Source organism: Diaporthe batatas (assembly GCF_019321695.1).
Source record: "Diaporthe batatas strain CRI 302-4 chromosome Unknown Contig00003, whole genome shotgun sequence".
Lineage (NCBI taxonomy): Eukaryota > Fungi > Ascomycota > Sordariomycetes > Diaporthales > Diaporthaceae > Diaporthe > Diaporthe batatas.
The window spans coordinates 5,677,142-5,694,793 of NW_025408550.1; the positions used below are offsets into that span (position 1 = coordinate 5,677,142).

The 17,652-nt window shown below is 57.2% G+C and overlaps 2 protein-coding genes across 2 annotated transcripts; both read right to left on the reverse strand.

The window, feature by feature from the left end:
• Positions 1-3,490: 3,490 nt before the first annotated feature.
• On the reverse strand, positions 3,491-8,723 carry KVR01_002613 (uncharacterized protein). Its single transcript, XM_044789192.1, has 3 exons — positions 5,931-8,723; positions 5,492-5,874; positions 3,491-5,432 (listed from the first exon to the last, which is right to left on the reverse strand). Exons 1-3 carry the CDS (start codon positions 7,366-7,368, stop codon positions 4,389-4,391), a joined length of 2,865 nt encoding a protein of 954 aa, XP_044647628.1. The 5' UTR covers positions 7,369-8,723; the 3' UTR covers positions 3,491-4,388.
• Positions 8,724-11,452: 2,729 nt separating this feature from the next.
• KVR01_003269 (uncharacterized protein) lies at positions 11,453-15,957 on the reverse strand. The gene is made up of 3 exons (XM_044787027.1): positions 13,408-15,957; positions 11,668-12,970; positions 11,453-11,564 (listed from the first exon to the last, which is right to left on the reverse strand). Exons 1-2 carry the CDS (start codon positions 14,305-14,307, stop codon positions 12,149-12,151), a joined length of 1,722 nt encoding a protein of 573 aa, XP_044648284.1. The 5' UTR covers positions 14,308-15,957; the 3' UTR covers positions 11,453-11,564; positions 11,668-12,148.
• Positions 15,958-17,652: the final 1,695 nt, after the last annotated feature.

A 17,652-nucleotide genomic window follows, 5' to 3' on the forward strand; every position in this document is an offset into this window, starting at 1 on the left:
TGCTGTCTCGCTCGAGAGCCGAGCTCAAATGCGCCGTCGACGACGGGAGGAGGGTGGACGGGGCGGGGCTACGGGGGGGCTGTGAACCCCCGAGACAGGCGGGCATGCGGCTCAACTGACGGCACAGGTACGGGTCAACGATGACTCCGATTAAATCAGCCTTGTGGTCACCCTGAGCACTAGCGGCCAGGCAGACGGGACCAGTGTCCAACACTGACGGGCGAGCATGGTCAAGACTGCCGGCTGTCAGCCGTGGTGCGGCTCTTGTTGTGCGGCATTGGCGACCCTGCCTCTCGGACCACGCACGCCACTCCTGCGATCTGAGTGAATGAGTCACGGGGGATCTCGTTGCGCAGGGCCATGCTCATTGGGGGTTATGCGCAGAGTGGCCCTGTCAGGCTGCACGGGCGGACCGCAGGGTTGGGAACCCCCTGGGAGGAGGACATTGGCCCTTGTCGACCGCTCACGGCACTCGTGCTCCACACAAACGAAGTAAAGGGAAGGCACAATTCCTTTGAGAATGTTGAGGGCTCGACGGGGCCCCCAAGGCTGCAGAGACAAGTCCAGTGGCAGACAATCAGACAATTGGCGCTATCCGACGTTGGTGCCTACATTCTCTGGGGTTGGGAAAGTGGAGCACCCCACGCTTGTTGCCCAGCCAACTCTGGCTGGCTGGCCCCAACTGGCTGGCCCCGACTGGCTGCCCAGTGATCAGGCGGGCCCCGCTTAGATGAATGCGGCTCTGCGGCTCACTCCAGCCAGCCTTCTCCAACCCCGACTCTCTGCCCTCGCTCTTTCGCCAATTGCCAAACCCGCAGACCAGCACAAGCATCTTCGACGTCACGGCCCCGCGCCCGGCGAGCATTCGAGCTATACCGCGTGACTCCAGCTGCCGGGATGCCCAGTCTTGTTCTTCTCCAACCCAGCGACCCTCATCATTCCATGTGAATCTACCTGGCCCAGACGCCCGGGACAGCCTGCACCGCCATGGCCCTCCTCAAGCTCCGTAATTGTTATACTATTCCACCCCCCCCGTCGCCGTGCCTTGCCGTTGGCGACATAGACAGACTAAGCCACCTAGTCCAGACCAAATGGAACGCGTTACACCCGTCTGGCGCCCCGTCGCTGCCTTATTCTGTCACCGAATTCTGCAGCAGGGCCAATCCGCTCAACACGTCTCTGCTGCTGGTCTTGCTTTCTGCCTGTCATCATAGGCGTCCGTACAAGCCTCCCTTCCCCGGGATGTCAACCTGCTGGGCTATGGGGCACAGGCATGGACCGACCGATGACTGTTCATGCGCAGCGAGGCATACGCGTGGGAGAACCGCTCGGCCAACGTCTTCTCCTTCTCTGAGTGGAGCACCCTTCCCGGCATGCCGTCCAACGCGCGACGATTTCTGCCCACGGCCCCAGGGGCTAGGCACTTGTTCTGAGTCCTCTTTGGTCTCTGAATCATATCTGCCTGGGGCTTAGGCTCCTCTGCGATTCATCTCAGCAAGTGCTGCGATTATGGCTATGTCGGCTCGTGCCGCAGTCTGCTCGCCTCACATTGCTAGTATGCCTGTTGCGTTGTTGCGTGGGCTGTGAAGTTATCCAAGTGGAAATACATGGCAATGTCACCCCTCGTTCTCCCTTCGCCGGGAGCGTATCTACTGGGTATAAGAGCTCTCTCTCTTCTTGCCACCTTCCTCAGGCCTTCTCTCGCTCCATCACCACCCACACCAACAGCATCATAGCTCTCTTCATATCCACCTTGGACAGACACCGCAGTCCCGAAAACACCCAATCTACCCGTCGCAGCCCTTCCAGAAAGCAGAACAAAGCACTTCACGCATCATGGGCCATAAACAACCTGTCTACCTGTGGTGGTGCTGCTACTGCAGCCACGGCGGCATGAACGCCTCCACAACACCAGCATGTGTGAACTGCGGTGTTGTTCGTTGCGGCAACTGCACTGTGGAGGTGCACAAAGTCCGCGGATCATGAGGTCGTCTGAACCCAATTGGTACGGAGCACCGATGATGGGGTCCTCCAGTTGAACTACACACTGACAATCATGTTCAGAGGAGGACTATTCGGGCCGTGTTGGCCTGAAATGACCAATGCCAGCCGACAACAAATCATCGAATCATCGTCGCTCAGGCTTTCCACCCACCGCCGCCCCAGAACCACGTCTTTCCTCCTCGGCCCATCAGCGGGCAATGACCAGCTGCGCAGAGTTACAATCACTTTCGTGACTCTCAGATCGCGCCTTCCACCGAGCCACGTCCCCTCCGCTCAGCGTGGACTGAACTCCCGGTGCACACCAGCCACCACATCTGTCGACCGCCACAGTGATCATTGACGGCTTTGGATTGCTGTCAAAATCGCTATCGTTTTTCCTTGAGACTGCGATCGCTTCTAGCGAGCGTTGGAATTATTTCCTTGGGTTTTATTAGACGGGCACGGCTGGCTCTGAAGAATGCAGGGGTCGCAAGACCCATCAGGATTTCTTCTTACCTTGGGGAACACATGTCTGCGGATTCTCACCAATTTCTGGGCTAGTCATGGGATTATAGAAATGGGATTTGGCGGGCCACAGACCACACTGGTTCACGGCTACCATACTTGCTGGCTTTACACAGATATAGAGATACACATGGAGTTCCGACGGAGTTATAAATGACAATTTCATGCATTACCATGCGCTACAAGCACCACTGGATGCAATTGAACGCCCCATTTGGTTGGAAGCTCATGTTCTGATGCCAGGCTCGCTGGCCATCGTGCTTTTCATCCGGCAGCAACACGCAACCTCTCAACCTTGAGTAGCTATTCCAGGCAGCCAGCATCACCTCGGCGCGCGTTATCAGACCGGTCAGCGACCAACGCGTCAAAATTAACTCGTCAGCTAATTGACTACCAGACCGTGTGCTGCTTCCAATCAGAACTAGCTGGAACTTCCGCAGGCCGACCTCCCCCGGGGCAGCAGAGGCTCGCGGACATACGTCCGCCCGCCGCCCTCACCCATCCACACACCGCGCCAAGAAAGGAAGAACACACCTCAAACAGAGCCACCCACCCCGAGTTGATGGACAAAGCGAAATGAGCGGTGACGGTACCAAATACGACTACTTTTGGAATTGACCCAGGCATGCACTCATTCAAAGTTAATACATTGAGTCTGTTACTTGCATAAGGGAGGGTGGATTAGTCACCATTGCTACTCCCAAAATCGCATATCTGCTCCCCCCCCAGCTTACCTTTCGTAAGCGAGGCGAATCAACCCCCCTCCATCTCTGACCCTTCCTCTTCATACGCATACCCAAGGGCAAAGTCGCACAAGGGCAAGGAGCCAAACCCAAACCGGCTGCGAGTTCCAATGAGGCGCTCTTGGGGAGGGGGGTGGGGTGGGGGTTGTTCTGTGGCACCAAACTTGTGCAGTAGGGTACAATACCCATCCGTCCACCCACCAACACACCCACCCGCCCACCCGCCCTTCTTGATCATCACGAATCCTCCCTTCAATCTATCCGCTGCAGATGCACCTCTGCCCGACGAACCCCAAGTTTCCGTTCAGGCGGGTCTTATGTCAGCCCTGCATGGCGACGCGAGGTTGGGCATCACAGCCCCCTAGAGCCTCAGAGCCTCACTCACTCACTATGGTGAAGAACAAGAGCCTCATCGGTTAATCCCCTCTCGAGAGAGCCTACTTCTCCCCCGGAGCCACCGCGCCCAAGTCCTGCCGAAGCCAAGCGCTGCGCCCCGTCCAAAACAAGGACTCGGTTGACACGGTACTCCCCAGGCTCCCTCGTATAAGCAGGCCGGTCTGCGGGAAAAGTGCGGATGCGCAGAGCCTTAAGCCTCGTGAGACGGCGTGGGCCGTGTTCGCGCGCAGATAATGCCTGTCACCGGGGCCAGGGAGTAATGAAGCTAAACCATCATATTATTTGTTTCTCCTGCTGCGTGCTGCAAAGAGGAATTTCACTGCTCCGGGTAGACGCCCCTTCAGGAGATGGTGACGCCCACGGTAAGCACAAGAGCCCTGAGGTTGAAGACAGTGGCCCTTTCTCCTTCCAGGCCGGCAGATCCTCATCAGGCGCAACAGCCCAGCCCTCGGCGTAGCAAGCAAAATATGTTTGTAAAATAACGTTTGCCATGCAATGCTGGTGGTCCCTTGCTCCTCGTGTACCCTCAACGTGTCTCATACTCTTACATGGGCCGCCTCTGCCCCAAGGTGTCTTCCTCCCTCTCCTTCATCCTATCCTACCCTGTCAAAGGGGCAGAACCGAGACTGAGAACCCATTCCATCTGGATGGAAAAAAAATTCGCCAGGACACGCTACATCCCGTGAAACTGGTTACAGTCCATTTCATGTCAGGCCTCCTCCTATACGAGCTGTGTCAGGTCTACTCAGGGTCTGTCACCACGCGGATCTTATTCTGCGTACGGGACAGCTCGAGCGCCTTCCGGGGCCCCTTGACACTGATTGAACCAGCTTCGGCGGTGGATGCTCGTTCCAACTTGGCAGGTCTCTTCATGGCTTTGCCGTCCTCGGCATCCTCCAGGATGCTCTTCTTGGCAATTTGTCTCGCCTTGACCGTCTTCGTGGTGGTGGTCTTCTTGCCGGTGGTCTTGTTGATGGTGTGCTTCGCACTCTTGATCGTGCTCTTCATGTGACCCCTCCCGGCAGCGCTGGTGATGGTGGCTTTGGCTTTGGCCGCTGAGCCCTTTGCGAGGGTACCCTTCTTCCGGCCACGGCCTGTACCCTTACCAGCCGCTGGCGTGGCCACAACCGTAGCAGCGCCCGAGGTCAGGCTCGCAGCAAGGAGCAACTCTCTGCCGTTTTTGGTGTACGTCCTGGACGCCTTGACGAGGGTCGATTTGCGGACGGATACCGTCTTGGCTGGAGTCTTTGGTCGTGCCGATGAGGTCGAGAGAGCCGCCTTCGCATTGACAGAGATGCTATTGGCGGTTTTCTTGACAGCAGCTGCAGCCTTTGCGCTCAAGGAGCGTTTGGCACCAGTGGCCTTGACCACCTTGCGCTTCTTGTTGGGAGCGCCCGAGTCTGCGTCACCGTCGAGTAGTGCCGTTAGCTTGCGCTTTCCGGCCTTGGCTGCGGCTTTGACGGTCTCCTTGACACCCTTAGCCAGCGCCTCGCCGCGAGACATCGTAGGGGCCTTGGGGCCCAGAACACCACGGCAGTTCTCGCTGCCGCAAAGACACTTCTGTACATTCTTGGCCGAGAAAGGATCAAAGTTGTAGTCGTACGTCAACTCGTCCCCAGTCATGATGGGACGCGGGCCCGCAAAAAGCGCCATGCGTGGCTGCCCATGAACGATCCACTTCTCCATGCGGCAATTTGGTGCGCATGAGTGGTTTACAAATCGAGCGATGCTGCCAGTTGTCGCATCGATGATCATGTTCTGATCAAACGCCATGAGGTAGTAGCACTTGAACTACTTGTCAGCCTTGTGCCCGCGTGAAGGGTGACCAAATGTTCACTACTCACCTCATTGTCTTTGTACTTCTCGTTCATTCGAGTCTCACATTCCGCCTGTGTAATGATCTCGCCGGTGTACTCCATGATGATCTGGTTCGGCTCAAAACATCGGTTGCTTCTCACACCGTAGCCGCGATCAGTCGTCTTGACAACCTCTACACCAACGCGGTATCGCCCGCCTTTCTTGGTGCGCGCAGTCAAGTTCTGGAAAGCGCGGTTGTGGCAGTATTCCTTGCCAGCGTTACAGTTCGTGTCATCGCACTCGTACAACATGATGCGATTCTGACAGTCTTCAGTGCATCCATCCTCGGGCTTGCAGATACATTTTGACTGGTAGTCCTTGAAATGGTCCGTCTTCCGCCAGTACGTGCCGGCGTCCCCTACAAATCGATCTAGGAGAGATACAGTCAGCTCGTAAATCCGATGCAGCAATGTAGACATGCCTTACTCTTGGTCATCTTGCGCCACTCGTCCGGTTTCGGCTGCCCAGGTGGCAGCGGGTTGCAGACGTCGAACGGCAGCTTGAAATCCCGACCATTAAGCAGGATTCTCAGGCCCGCGAACATGGGCAGTGGAAATGTCTTGTTGACATTCCCGGTAGGGGCGAGCTCTGGAAGCTGCACAAGCTTCTTCTTCTCAGCAGCACTCATTCCCTTGGTGTGGTCCAGCGGGGCGGGTTGACCTGCATACAGGCCCTTATCCAGCCACTTTTTGACGCGCTTCTGCTTGGGCGCAACTGTGGGGGTCTCTTCCTTGGAAGCTTCAGCCTCGGCCTCAGCCTCGGGCTTAGTCGATGCACGCTCCTTCTTGGCCTTCTTTCGCAGTGGCTCGCCGTTGACGTCCAGTTCGTTGGGGTCAACATACTTGCCATTGCTCCAGATGGTATGGAGCACTGGCTTTGCCTCGACCCCGATGAATTCGTTTGTGTCCTGCAGCCTTCTGAGCTCGCGAGGTATGCGGGCGTTTTGGAGCATTTTCCGTCCCCGCTTGCCAGCTGAGGCAGCCTTCGTGATGACCGCATCGGCAGCAGCCGCCCCCGAAGCACGTGTGGATATCCGTTTTGCGGGAACAACCTTGGCCTTCTGCTTCTTGTTGATTGCGGCAGACTTGACCGGGGCGTTGCCGTCGTGTGCGGTCGAAGGGGAGGTTGGGGCAGATAGAGACCAGTTCATATCCAACGCGTCGACACCACGCTGGACAATGCTGTCGAGACTAGCGTTCGCGGCTGTGCCATGACCTGTAACCAATGTGTCGCCCGAGATGGTCTTCCTGCGCTTGTCCCTGACGGAGTCTCCATTTGCGCGTCTCTTTCCGTGGACGTCGGTGCCTGCAAGTTTGGCTAGGTTGTAGACTGGGGCTTGCGCAGCCGCACGCGCGGACCGAGCGCGTCTTGGAGTGGGTGCCCCGTTGTCGGCCTCTGGTGTGGACGTCTCTGGGGTCTGTTGGCCTAATTGGGGTAATTGGCGGGTAGCAACTTGGACGGTCTGCTCGATGACCTCAATGCGGTGGGAGTGTTCTGTAGGTCTTGCGGGCTCTGTGGAGCCTGCGGGCTCCGTGGACTCGACGGTGGGAGCAGCATGATCGGCAGGCTCAGCAGAGCCGGTGACGGGGGTGGATGCTGCAGGGGCGTCGAGAGCGTGTATGGTGGCGGCGATGTCGTGTTTGGACGTGTCAGAGGCGACGCTGGCGGCATCGGCAACGGTAGTTGGGGGGGTGGAGGTAAACGACGCGTTGTTGGAAGATGCATCGGTAGGGAAGCCGGAGAACTGGAAGCTCGACTCGGAGGGGAGGGGAGGAAGCTCAACGGAGTCAGGGACCAGCGCAGGCTCGGGGGTAGGGAGAGGCAGCAGGTCAGCGCGAGCCGTCTCAGCGAGGAGGCCGGCCATCCCGAGGCGTGACTTTGAAAAGACGCGACGGGGGTGGAAGAAATGAGTAGATGTAAGCAGATGCGGGCGGTTTGATGGAATTGACGCGTCGCTCGATGTTGTATTGCGGGTGAAGGAGGCGGGTGAGGCGAGCTCTGCGGGTTTGGGTGAGGTGAGGTCCAAACAGGAGGAGAGCAATGGACGCGGATAATTAAGGTGGTGTGGCCAGGATCCTAGCGCGCGACAAAGTCCACATAAGAAAGACCTTTTGTATCCGCAACAACAGGCCCTGCCTACCACTGCAGATCAGACCGACGGGACAGCCAGAGATGGCCAGGCCAGGACGGGCCAGGACAGCAGTTTAGGTGACTAAGACGAAGCTTGTGTTATGGGGTGAAACGACCACGCCGTGTGGGATAAGTAAATTGATGAATTGGGTGCTGTCGCTGAGAGGCCGTGGGGAGGCCGGACAGGCAAGCTGGGTGCAGCAGCACTGTGCAGCGCGGGTTTCTCTTGGGCAATCACCGCAGCTGCAGCTCTTGTCTCACAGGGTCGTGGTCTGGTGGAGCGGCGGTGGCAGTGGTGACGGGTGGGTGAATGACAAGCGTGGAGGTCACGTTGTCAAAATGGGGAGGGGGAGAAAAAAGGGTTGGTGTTTTTGGAAATGGGATTGACAGAGGACCAGAAGGGACGGGTGGAGTGAGAGGAGCGTGAGACGGTGGGAGACGGAGACGGCGGGAGGGCTTGCACCCAAGTGTGCGTGCGTGCGTGCGCAGCAACAGCAGCAGCGTTGGCTGGCGTCCACCTGCGAGGAAGAGACGGACGTACGAGCTGGCCAGGGGAAAAGAAGAGCTGCTGGGCCGACGACCTCGACCTTTTGCCCTGGGCCGAATCTCGACGCCCGACACGGTCTCCTGACAGATCAAGAAAAGGCCCGGCAGAGCCCACACATTCCAGCCCAGATTTCCACCTCGCCTGATAAGCAGTATCGCCTCCTCCTATTGTGTGTGTGCTTTGCAATCCGAGATGCTCGCACCTTGTTGCTTCCTCCCCTCCGCTGACAGACACGGCGGGAGAGGCAGTCCCCGATTCCCGTCCCCCTTCGAGACTGCCTGCCTACCTGCCTACCTGCCTACTTGAGTAGGTACTAAGTAGGTACCCATGTGGTCACGGACTGCAGCAGTATACACCAGTCGTAGCATTCGACAGCGGAAGCTACCGTTCAGGCACTCCATTCCACCTCGGGTGGGTAACTCACGGGAGGGTGCCAAGGAAAGCCACCATCCCTGACGATGCCATTCGGACAAGTCGGCGTTGCTCTTGACCAGCTTCACTAGGCACGGTGGCAGCCGCCTCCACCTCGGCCTCAGCCTCAGCCTCGCCACCTTCACCTCCTTCTTGTCGTCGAGACCTGCATGAGACGAAGCGTGGCCGGTGGCCAAGCAAGCAATTGTGCCCAACGCCCGGGGTGCCATGGTCCATCGGTCGGCATCCAGCTCGAGCTCGCGGGCCCGTTGAGGCCTAGACTTGTGCGAGCTGAGGACTCTTCTTCACACCCGCCCAGTCGAGGTGATGCTCACCTGGATGACCCTACCCCTTGTCTGGTAGGCGGGCGACCACCGGACATTGAGACACTCCCTGATCATCTCGGGCAAACGAGGTTCGGTGATACCTGGCATGTATCCCGTGTGACCTGTCCGCCGTCCTGCCTTTACAGACACTCGAGCAGTACTGGATGATCCCTCACCACGCGAGTACCTAGGTATTTTGTTGTTCGAGCCCGTTTGAGCCACCCTCCAACTGTCCAGGGCAAGAACGCCTTTCACATCATGGACGAGCATGGTCCTCAGGGATTCCACGTATACCCGTCTCTCCTCCTTCCAACAGCTCGATTGTTCCTGATGGCGAAAACGGCTGGCTGCTTCGTTTTGTGTGTGAACAGGGCACAACTCGGTGTCCCGAGAGGACGGGGACAACTACGCCACAGCGTGACGATGAGGATTTTGTTCAAGTGTTCGACTTTCGAACTTCCATCTGTCCATATACGACAAGTCAGTAGGAGAGTACTCTCCCATATCTTAACCCAACCGTACTGTACAACGGAACAAAGCACTGCGTTCCTCAGCATCTCCATCTTCAAGTCGTCGCAATAGTTGTTCATAGTAGATTTCAAGCCGAAGATCTGGAAAAGGCCACATAGGATAATTAAGGACGAAGGCCAAACACGTTGTCCACTCGTCGAGGTAACTCAGCGACTTGTCAGTTTGTTGAAGTTGTAAGGTGGCCACCGCAACCGAGTGCCGCACAAACACTCCCCAGCCTCACATGCAGCAGGACCCCGTGAGACTGGCCAAAAGACATGTTCCTTTCCCGCTCAAAATGAAAAGATGTGCCCCATAATGGTACCACTCCAATACAGAGAAGTAAAGTGCGAGCAACACTTGAATCTCCACGAGTGATGTGATGTTTTGACATGGATCCATGGATCCTATTTCTCTCGACAAACAAGAGCTCCGGTCGAACTGAACCTTCTTGCTTTTCCTCAGAAATAAGAAAATAAACATATCTTATGTGCTTGAATTGACTTCAAATATAACCAATCTGAATCTTTCATGAGTGGGTGCATGTACGGGCGAGAGTAGACACCACCTTGAATAATCCCACCTGGCCTGATATGGCCACGGCACTCGGGGTCAGGGCAGAGATCTTCACGGTCGATGGGGCGCGTCCACAACCATGAAACACCACCATCAAAAATTATCGGACTGACCTAGGCCCAGTGGCCTCAACGAGATATAATTCAGACTTGACTAGGACCTGCTCTACTCTTGACAGCTGAGACAAAAACGGGTCACCCGAGGAGTCAAACACAGACTATTCGGCCCTGTGTACCGACCGCTACAGTCCAGCGCGATGATGAGATTGATAGGCTAAAGTACCAGAAGACAAACGTGAAGTCGAGAAGAATTGCATTGGGAAATTGCATCATTTGAGGGCTGTAGTGAGCAAATATCATCAAGCTGTTTCGTTTTACGCTGTCATGTTATGCTCACCACATCCCGCAGAGCTGGTTGTCGCTCACCATCCGTGCCCAAACCACTCACTCGTTGTCTCGCCATCTCAAGCAAAATTTAGCCGAAAATGAGAGGATTCCCAAGGGTGGCCACTGGCCCTTTCAGATTCAATTGTTTGCGTAGCCCAGCTGCTCCCAAACATTGAACAATCTGCCTCCCATGACGGGATCCCGGGAGACGTCGCAGCCACCAGCCGGCCACTTCCCTGCTACCCCAGGACCCCAGAATCGAGGGGTCGGTCGACACAATAGGCCGCACTGTCTCATATATGTGCCTTTGAGTATCTTTCTAGGACCGCAACACCGTCATAATCGACGAAAACCCTGGTTGAGCGAAAATGTCTGGATAGACCAGCAGTATCAAGCGACATCAGCCTACCTGCCAATGTCCTTGCAGGGCTGCCAGCGTGCATCCAACCACGACAAAGGCGTAGTTGGAGATACTGCACAAGTCCTGAATAACATCGAATTGGATTCTTGGTTGGCAAAGTAGGGAAGAATGGTTCTTGATGGTTTCCTGATCCTATCCAAATAGGTCATGGGCACAGCATGGGCACAGCATGGGCACAGCATGGGGCAGTAGAACGGTAAAAGGGGGCCAGGAGCAGGCAGGACTCCCGTGGATGCGCTCTGTATGATTTAGGCATAGGGCTCAAGATGGACATAAACTGGCCGACATTCACCCCTTCCACGTCAATCGCCCTTTGACCATCAATGACCAACATCGGCGGTTGACACTTCGCCCGACAGGAAGCCAATACCTCAATAGTTTTGGGGACCGAGAGACCACAGAAACGGCACCAAGATATGCGCAGCAACAGTGAGAGAATTACAGGCGACTCGAGTGAGGGTTTCGAATTGGCCGAGGAGGTGCGGTAGGTATGCCAAAAGAAATTGACTACCGGCCCACGCCATACGCAAGCTGCCATCTGTCACCAGTCACGACTGGAATCCAACTGCTCGTTACCACTTGTTTTGAGCGTGACCTTCCAACTCCGCTTCAATGAGAGAGTTGCCGTTGAGAGTCTTGAATCTAAAAGCACGTTCCGTACTCGACACATCATGGCACGAGCCATGACGATCGGGTCCCAGAAATGCAGAGGCGCGCCCTGAGGGGCTAGTTTATGAGAGAGTGCCGCCCAAACTGCCCGGGTAAGCTTCCATGCCATCGAAGACAGTAGAGCCTCTGTCTAATGCGCAAGCGCAAGGTACAGAAACACCAGTTCACCAGGTATCTTGCCACTCACCTTTCACGGGTCTTTCTTTGTTGTGAAATGCCAAAGGCGGGTTCATCGGGGAAGCACCTAGGTAGCCTCACCGGTGTCTGCCTGTTTGTTATTCCCCGTTGAACGGCAAGTAATACATTTGCCAACATGCTACATACATACAATTTCCACTAACTTACCACCATGCCTGCCGATCAGTTGCCAACGGTCCACCGAGGCCGGAAGTAGATTACTTACTCAGGGCCACTTGCTCTTACTATTTTCTTCTCCGTTGTCGGGGGCTATCGACCTGCGAGCACTGCCTTTGCAATTTCTCCGCCTTGTCGAACAGGCCCTGTATTGGGTCTAATCTATATTACTGAGACCAAGTGGGTGGGGTATCCAGCAAATGCAAATCTGTACAAACGCCTTCAAAATAAGGCGAGTCCTGTCCTAATTTATCCCTTCTTCTTCTTTCCCTCCTTTTCCGCCCACTCTAAGCATCCGCGCAGCCAACAAAGATTTAGTCTCTTGGGATGCTGGCCCCCCGCAACACTTGGGAGTGGTTTTGCTGGTGTTGATGATGTTGCTGGTGCGGTTGCTGCTCCCTCGCGTCGGCACTAAGCGCGACATTAGCCATGTGGCTCAACCGATAATGGTCGACACGGTGTTCGGCCTGGGCCGACGACGGGCGGTGATCGCGGAGCCCAAACTCTGTCACACCACTCCGCTCCTTGGCGCCACCGACACTGTTGCTGTGGTTGTGGTTGACTGGCGCAAAAGCCCTCGTGTCGACGGCCAGCGACCGGTCCCCATAGCTGGAGGATGAGGGTGCAGTGGTGCTGGTGGTGCTGACAGGCGGCAGTGACGGCGGGTCGGGCGAGAAACCACCCCCGCTGCGGCTCGAAGTGTTGTCTCCTTCTGTCCCATCACCCTCGCCGCCGCTCGTCACACCACTAGCCCCGTTACCGACCTCGCGTTTTAACCAGTTTAGTTCTTCGTCCGAGATAGTTCTCCATCCACACTTCGCATGCTTCTTGGTACAGCCCTGGCAGGCTGTGAGGTGCTTTATACACTGCACGCGCAACCTGCGACACCGGTCGCAGGGCGGGTGGATGGTATCGCCCTTTGCCAACTTCTCGATACGCGCAGTTACGAGCGACCGGTGCGTATCAGAAGAATCGTCAGACTGTGCCGTTACTGAGCGCTGCTGCTGCTGCTGGTGTGGCTGAGCTTGAGATTGGGACTGCGACTGATCCGAAGCCCCCGGCGAAGGGCGTCCGCTTTGTGTGTGGATGGACTGAACTGGCTGGATTGGCAATTTGACGTTGGCAATCGGGGGTCCCTGTTGCTCATTTTCTTAGTAATCGGTATTCTCTCAGTTGGTCGTTGCGCCATTTGGCCGGTTGGTGAAGTGATCAGACTATGAACCAGGCGGGTTGTCGAATGAACTATTCGACAACAGAACCAAGAGAACCACTGCGACAATAACAAGCCACTATTGTTATAACAGCTGACAAAACTCGAATCCGCAGAACAGCACCCCGTGGATCAAGCAGCTACAGAAGACCACCGCAAGGAAGGAATGCTCCCCAAGCACATGCCTTCTGTGCTTTGATCCGCCAGCGAGACTTTTTGTCGAAGTGTTGTCCTCGGGGCAATCTACCTTGGACCAGCGGGTACGGCAGACGTGGATCCTCGTGACTGGGCACTGTGCGTGGTCTCGGTGGGTTTTCCTGCGCCGGAGAAGAGGAGCGTACACGGGGCGACATTATTGCTTACCTGAATGACGGGGGTCGTTGGCAGGGATATTGAGTTTTGAGCCTGGATCCTGGCGGATCCAGGCTGCGACTGAGATGTGAATTGCTGAAGTAGGTCCGCGTGAAGGTCGTATGAAGAATTGGATCGCGGAACTGATTGGGGATGGTTGACGGGTTGGAAGCCAGCATGATGAGTTGTGGGTGACCGGACCGTGCGACGGGAATTAATGGCCGCCTTGCGGCCGCTCAGGTGGTAGTTCAGCTGTCGAGCCTTGCGCGCGACCTCGTCTGCCTTTTTGATGAGGACTTGGAGCCTCTGCTCCATTATCTCCAAGGTCGCAAGCTCGGAGTTCTCGTCCTCTTCCAGGGGTTGCAGAGGCGCAAGGTTGAACCTATCCAGCGTCCCCGACATGATCAGTCGCCAGTCGTCCTCGGTGATCTCAACCTGATTGCCTTTGAGGTAGAAGGAGCAGTACCGGCCACGGTCTGGATTAGATGTCAAGGTGAACTCGTTGGGGCTGGCTTTCGCAAACTGGACAATGTCTAGCCAGGTCACCGTGTCGGAGTTGTACGGATCTCTGCGCGTCGCAGTGATTGAGCCCTCAAAGAGTCCCTCCATGGCCTTCACCAGCCTCGGGCCTGTGAGTTTGGCGCCCAAGTTCGCAGCCAAGCTCTCATGGCGACTCAGCACCCCTTCATACTCCCCAATGAGGCCTAGCACGTCCGAGAATACCTCGCCATCTCCCTGAATCAGTCTCAGTCGCGTCGAATTGGCCCTGGCCAGGTAATTGATGTGAGCGCCATTGCCAGACTGCGGAGGGGGCGGCTGAGGTATCCTGTCGTGGGACTGCTGACCACTGTCGTCAGAATCGCGCTTCCGCTTGTGGTGCTGTTCGGTCGCAAGGGGCTCCGGGTGTGCCATATTGGGCAGCCCAGAGCACAACACTGCGCTGAGCCAAGTCAAGATCGCACGTGCTCGATCGAGTCGGTATGTGAGGATATTCAAGATAGAGCCACATGAGTCGAGAGGCCCTCCTCAAGACTGTCCGGAGGCACGCAGCAGGCACGCCGGGAGCCCAGATTCCTGCAGGAAGCTATATGCCAGCCACCCAAGCAGATCGAGGCTGGCAAATATCCCGAGGGGAGGATATTTGGGGTGGTGATGGTAGTGGTGGCGGCGGCAGTCTTGACGGCAGAAAAACGGTTGGGACAGTAGCTACCTCAAAGGACTAAGCCACAAGGTGTTGTCCCATCGGAGGCGAGCACCAATATTTAGTCCACCAGGTCCGTCAGGATCGATGTTCCGAAGATGTCACCTTCTCGAAGACACACACTTGTGGCGTGGCTGAGCCAGGCAGGAGAGAAAGAGCACTGCGGAGCACAACGGGGGCACAAGAGAAAAATCGCTTTCCAATGACCAAGAGAAGGACGTCGCAAGGATGCAGAGAACGAAATCCGATGGGTGCCGGCCCAAGTTGGTGTTCGCACCTGGACCTGCAGCGGGTTGGGGGAGATATAGAAAGCTTCTGTGGCGGATTCAGGGACCAGGGTGCCCCAAGTGGAAGGGTGTGATGGAAACGTGCAAGGTGCGCCACAATCCCATGAGAGACCGACTGCTTGGTTGCAGGCCGACTGCGAGGGGCATGCAGGCGGCGCAGGGGCTGCGGAGGAGCTGCGATAAAGTGCGCCTGGTGGCCTGGTGGCCTGGGGGTGAGGTGGGTTGAAGTGGTGGAAAACCCGCGCGAGGCAAGACGAGGTGAGTTGAGGTAAGACGGGATCGGATGGGAGAGGTGAGACGTTGGCGCGTGTGCGGGTTTGGCGGGTTTGGCGGGTTGGCGGGTTGCGCAGAAGTAAGAGCGAGAGTCGCAAAGAATGATTGCACCTGGGCTTGGCTAGGCGCAAAGGCAGAGAGTGGAAACAGAGGCCGGAGGCCAGGCAGGGGAGGGCTCGGCTCGGCGCAAGGCAGGGAATGGGCGACGGGCGACGGGCGAGACGGGGCGAGGGGAGGAACAAGATGCCAAGAGCCCACACTGGGTCAGTGAATCATGTTCGTTCGTTTGTGCGGTATCCGGGCCTCCTTTTCCCAACTGTCGACTGTCTCGTCTGTCTCGACTGTCTCGTCTGTCTCGTCTCGAGTTGTCTGTCTGGAGATTTCCGTGTTCCTATTCTCCTTGTTCGGTTTGTACGTGCCTGCTCCTGCTGCTATTGCTGTCGATACTCATGCACCTGTTGGAGCTGCAGCACATGCCAGGGGTGGGTTGTTAGCTCAGCTGTTTCCCCTGCTTACCGATGAGGACGGCCTTGACGTGCATCGGGGGGAGGGGTGGTATGTGTGCGTGCGTGTGTGTGGGGGGGGGGAGCCAGGCGGCATGGAGGAGTGCGACTGGCAAGTTCGGTCCCGCAAGCCTAGGGACGGCCGCGACTTTGTGTCGACAGATTTGGAGGGCAAGGGATACGGGCCACGGGGCAAGTGGGCGCTGGCGCGCGTGGGTGGGGCCGGCCACATGTCCAATGCACATTTGCGAACGTGCGCGTGTGTGCGCGTGTATTGGGTATGCGAGAGGGTGCGACAGGCCCAGACGAAGGACGAATGAATGAATGCATGCATGAACGAATGCAAGCACATGCGTACCTGGGGCAGATCAAGCCAGGCTTGCAGGCTTGCAAGACGGTGGTGTTTGCCTGGTAGTAGCGAGATGCAGGCTGGCAAACTGGCAGGGCGGATGGACCTCAGCAGGCCGGCCGGAGAAGCGGCGGGGTGGAACGGAGCTCTGGCCTGCCTGGGTCAATACTGTGTGTGGTCTAGGTACCGAGGTAGACTACCTACTGTGCCTAGGTGGGTGTGTGGCTGTCTGGCTGTCTGGCTGGGGAGGTCTCTTGTCCCATGGGCAAAAAGTGAAACAGAACGGTGGAGGAAGGGGAATAACAACAATAAAATAAAAAAAAATCGAGATCCAGGGACCAGTGCAGGCAGTCGGCAAAGATCCAGGACGGAAGGAGTCCGGGCTTGTATTGTAAGAGAGTCTTGGCTTGGCCTGGGCTGCCTGGCCGCGTCGTGGGTGTTCGTCGTGGGGCCCAAGGGTACGGGTACGGTACGGTACGGTACAGACTACGTGGTGACAACCGGTGACAATCGACTTGGGGCTCCGTACTCCGCACCCCGTCCCTGGGCTGCTGGGTCCATGGGTTGTCGTCTCTTTGCCCCTCACCCTCCCACATCCAGCCCAAACACACCCGCACCCTCTCGTCTTCAATCTTGTCGCCGTCGTCCTCTTGCAAGCTCCTCTCTTCGCAGTTAGCACCTCGTGGCCCACACAAACCACACGCAGCCAGACCAGACGGGAACGAATTCCCCTGCCGGGTTGGGTCCTGCAGCATCGCAAGCAGCGCAGGGGCAAACAGGACGCACAGGCACGCCTGGCATGCGAACAGGCAGAGACAAGCAGACAAGCAGACAAGCAGACACGCAGACAGGACGGCGCCGGCGCCGCCAAGTCCCTAGGTCACCTCCCCCAAAGTTTGCCTCCTGCCCGCCGCTCGAGTTTCCGCCCCTCTGCCTTGGTTTTCTTCTAGAACCATGGGATCGAAGCCTCCTCCTCCACAGCAGGGCCCCAGCTCCCCCAAGCCTTGGAAAACCTTGGGCACACCCGGCGGACATGTCCCCTGCCAGGGCACTCCTTGCAGCCGGCTCGATTCGGAAACCGACATGGAAGCGCTCGCCCTTTTCTTGGGTGCCTCGTCCCAGCCAGCCAGCCAGCCAGCCAGCCAAGCCCACACTCGCACCCACCCACCCCCAGCCCAAAGCCCATCCCACCCCCGAGTGCCATGTAGTGTAGGTATGCTGCATGTGCGCATCTGCATTGTCCGCCAGGTGCAACAAGTGTCGAGTCTCTTCGGGGCGAGACAAAACTCTGCATCGTACGAGGAGTCGGTCGGATCTAAGCGGTAGCCAGCGGTGGTCCTCACAAAGTCGCAGCCAGATTCGCGGCGCCGCCCCGGGGCGTTGCGATCGACAAAACCCAAGTCTGTGTTTCCGCCTCTGCTGTCCGGTGATGTCGAAATCGAACCACTTTCTCCCCTCTGGCGGCAGGGGCCCTTGTCCAACCGGGGCGCGTCCCACGGGGGTTAGCTTCCCTTCCACATACACACTCACACACGCGCGCCCACAGTGCCAGAATGCCTGTGTGCACACCTGCTGGGCACCGGGGCTCGTTGTGGGGGAACGGAAAACAAGAGGAACATGGATGCCAGACGGCCTGGCAGCCTG